Consider the following 4085-nt stretch of genomic DNA (forward strand, 5'->3'; position numbering starts at 1 on the left):
CACGCACCGCGGGCTTGGGCCTGGGGTCGGAGACGGGACTTGGGTCCGGAAGGGCTGCTGAGAGCGCAGCTGGAAGCCTGGGTGTCGAGGGCGCTGCTGAAGGCTCCTGGAGTGGGCGAGCTGACTTTCCGGGGGACCCGCCGAGCAGAGACGGAGTGGGATCAGGGGGTGCAGAGGCCTGCCCCCAACCCCCACGCCCGCCGCGGCACTGAGCTGTGTGCTGGAAAAGCCACTCCCAGCCCCCCTCTCCGCCCTCGCTTCGCCTCACCCCTCCCGCAGCGGCGCGGTCCCCTCCCTGGGAGCACTTAGATGCTAATGGGCCTCTGCCCACAGCGCCCTCCCCTCTCTGAGGCCCTGAGAAGCTGGGCGCCTGTCCTGGACCCAGGCGCCTTCTCCCAGGGCACACCCCGGAACAGCCTCCTGCGGGCGCAGCAGACCCCTCTGGCCTGAATGTGAAGGCCGCCCCCCCACCCGTGGCCTCAGGCCGGAAACTGCCTGCTGGCTGTTGCCCCAGAGGGTGCAAAGCCTCCTGGGCTGCCCGAAGGAGGGGGGCTGAGCTGTCTGGGGGGAGCAGGTGCCCTCAAATCTGTGTTCCAGGGCTGGCCGGGAGGAGGGGAACTGAACGTGCCTGGGCACATGGATGGGTGGGGGCTGCAGCCCCTCCCGCAGGGCTTGGCTGGGGGGGCTCCTGCCTGGGGGCCCCTGTGGGATCCCCCCAATATAGAGACAGTAGCGGCAGCAGGTTTAAAGTAGAACTCATCCAGAGGGGCCAGTCAAGTCACCCTAGAAACCCAGAAAGAGCAGAGCTGGTTCTGGGGGAGGTGGGTCAGCCAGGAAGAAGTGGTTTCTGCAGGCCCCCTCTGCCCCAGGGTGCTCAGCAGCCCCCCTTGAGGGGAGCTGGGCCCAGAACTGGTCAAGCTCCGGTCCCCACCACATCGGGCACCATCTCCAACCTAGGGAATCTGGCCCCCATGGAGTACAGGATTATCTCTCCTTGAGGCTCAGAAGAAGGGAAGGGACTGGCTCAAGGTCACACAGCCTTGACTCCCTGACCTTGGGAAGGCAAAGAAAATGAGCGGGCCCTTTCGTCCTGGTTCATTTTATCACCCCACGACCCCAGACCCCACTGGGGGAACAAAGCCAGGTAGAGTGGAGGCTGTCGTCCTTCATGGGCCTGGTGCTGCCGCTTCGAGCACACGCTGCCTCTTGCCACCCACAAGAATCTGGCCTCTCTGGGCCTCAGCCACTGGTGGTGGGGGAGGACTGAATGGGGTTGGGAGAGGTGACCCCCTGGCGAAACAGCTTAACATCCAGGAGTAGGTGGGACACAGGTGGGGGGATGGGGGAAGGTGGCACCAGTAGGAAGTAGGTCGGCTTGGGACAGGGGGGCCTGTGCAGCCAGTGCCCGAGTGTGTCCCTAGACCTTGGCAGGTGTCACAGAAGTGCGGGCAACAGCTGCTTAGAAAACAGGATGGGAATCTGTTTCCTGGGCTCCGCTGCTTCCCCTCCCTGTCCACCCCATGTCCCCTGAGGCCAGGACAGGCCCCGTGGCAGCCTGGAAACCCCCATTAATCCTTCTTCCTCGGACATTCCCAGTCCTGGTAACTAACGGTAATGGGACTCTCAGCAGTAGGCAGTAATGGTGGAAGAAAGGGAGGCTGATTTTGCGCCTTGATTGAGTGAGCACTTCCCTCAGGACCCTCCCTTCCCACAGGAGGCGAGGCTGTAAAGCAGCTCTCTGGTGGAAGGGAGCCTAAAAGCCCACCCAGCCGCAGAAAGTTTCAGGCAAGGTTATGAACGCTGGCCGAGGAGTGGGCGCCCCAGCCCAGGACGCCAGCGTCATCATTGGAGGTCAGCATAATCAGGATGACTTGCTCAGGGCCTCTCAGCCTATACGGTCAGAGCCAGGCTTTGAATCTAGTTCTTCCTCTCCAGGGGAGCCCTGGTGGTATAGTGGTTATGCGCTGCTACCTACAGGGTCAGCAGTTGGAAGCCACCAGCGATGCTCCGAGAAAGATAGATAAGACTTTCTATTCACGTGAAGAGTTACAGTCTCAGAAAGCCACACGGGCACTTCTACCCTGTCCGATAGGTATGCTGTGAGTCGGAATCTACTCGATGGCAGTGGATTGAGAGTTGAATTCTTCCCCTCCCAGCTAAGAGTCCAGCTGCAGAGAGGAAGGGTCTAGATTAGCACGCCAGGCCTAGCCTCACCAACTATTCCAGGATGGGTGGCTGGGAGAAGACAGGGAAGGGAGTTGAGGGCCCCCAGGAACATCCCACCCTGGCTCCTTCCAGCCTGCCCTGAGACCCCTCAAAGGTCAGAGGCTGATGACCCCTGACATCTGGACAGGACAGGCTTCCATACCAGCCCTAAGGGGAGGAGGGACTGGGTCACAGAGCTTCTTGGGGACAGAACGTGATCTGGCATCCAGGGCTCAGTGGTCTGCAGGCTGTGAGGTATGACTTCACCCCTCCTGTGGGTGAGCACCCCTGAACCTCAATCAATTGGAGTCTGACACACCCCGGAAGGTGAGGTAGGGGAACTTGGACTTGTGCAGAATGCTCCTCCCCTCATCGCAAGCTCTCCAGGGGAGAAACTCCCTGTGGAAAGGGTGGGCTAGAGCAAGGGTCGGCTCTTCCATTTCTCCTCAGGCTGGGTGACAGGTAGCTGAGGCCAGAAAGAGGGGTGGGAACCCCGGGAGCAGGATGGGCTGTCGGGGGCTGGGACAGACACACTTAGCACTTCTCAGACCCCGGACACTAAGGTTCTTGGAGCATGCTTGGGGCTATAAAGGGTGGGGAGTCAAGTCGGCCATCCTGGAAGTGTCTGTGCCGGAGCTGCACAGTCTTATTGGGGGATGTAGACAGGGGATAGGGAGGAGATGAGAGGCTTAGCAGTGGGGGGTCTGAGTCACAGGTTCAAGAAGTCCCAGCTTCTTGTGGGCATTGAAATCTTCAGGATCTGTAGTGTGGGGTGGTCACTGAAACTTCCACACATGTTCTCACTGACTGAAGAGAAGGTGGCACAGAAGGAACCACCCACTCCTTCATTCATCCAATCAAGAATTATCCAGCTCCCGAGGAGAGTCTCACAAACTTCCAGGTGTGAAAGTGGGGGAGGGGGGCGAGTTCAGGTACCTAAGCCCATGCAGGTGAGTTGATGCCCAGGAGGCCGACTCAACCAGTCATAAGTAGGGATCAAGGTCGACACCGTTTGGGTCCCACGGAGCTCGGAATCCAGGAGTGGGCGAAGGTAAGGAAAGACGAATGCGAGACCACTTCAAGATACAGAGCATCAAAGCGGGTGAGTTGGCTTGAGAGGCAGCGGTCAGATGGAAAGGACAGAAAGCGCCGCAGGACAAAGACCTAGGGGACAGCAAGCACCAGACCTGGCTCCAGAACAGGTTGGGTGTGGGGTCCCGGAGAAGCGCTCCCGACAGGGCGTGCTGTTATTATTATCATCTTTATTATCAGGAGTCCTGGCTCGGCCACTTCCCAGCTGGTGGCCTGAGGTTCTGCGTTTGTTCACAGGGTGCGGAGACCGGTGCCCTGTCAAGGCCAGTGGTAGGAGGGCGCCCCGAACAAGTTCGGAGCTTTCCGGCCAGAGCACGGCCCCCCGGGGGTGGGGTCGGGCAAGGCACGGCCACGCGGAGCTGGCCCCGAGAACTACTTCTCCCAGAGTGCCGCTCCTAGTCGCCATCTTGCCTGGTGGGCGGTGGCTGCCCGGGATCGAACCCTGAGGTCGCCGGGCCGCCTTTGCCCCCTCGACCCCCCTACTCCTACCCCAGCCTTTTCGGTAGAGCGTGCATGACCCCGCTGTATAAGGCGATCGGTGATCCGGGAAGCTTCTGCCCCTCTTCTCCCTGCACGGCCCCGGGGCGCCGGGTCCACGTGCTGGCCTCTCGCTGGCTCCGGACCAGACGCCTAGTCGCCCCCAGCTCCCCGGACTCCGGCTGCGCAACCCAGTGTCCACTCCCCTCCACTCAGCCGGCCGCACTGGTGCCTTAATGGGGACCACACGCCAGGGTCATCAAGGGGCGGAAATCCCGGTCGCGGGCGCTCCGCGCGCTCGGGTTTGGAGC

General features: G+C 61.2%; 1 protein-coding gene across 1 annotated transcript in view; it reads left to right on the forward strand.

Moving 5' to 3' along the window:
* Positions 1–3810: 3810 nt before the first annotated feature.
* Positions 3811–4085, forward strand: part of PPP1R14B (protein phosphatase 1 regulatory inhibitor subunit 14B) — a 2829-nt gene continuing 2554 nt past the window's right edge. The window contains exon 1 of the mRNA XM_004713651.2: positions 3811–3960. Coding sequence (XP_004713708.1) covers positions 3811–3960 — 150 coding nt within the window. The remainder of the gene's footprint in view (positions 3961–4085) is intronic.

This window comes from Echinops telfairi, unplaced genomic scaffold, assembly GCF_000313985.2.
Source record: "Echinops telfairi isolate 266 unplaced genomic scaffold, ASM31398v2 ScPeMD7_7417;HRSCAF=8455, whole genome shotgun sequence".
Taxonomy (NCBI): Eukaryota; Metazoa; Chordata; class Mammalia; order Afrosoricida; family Tenrecidae; genus Echinops; species Echinops telfairi.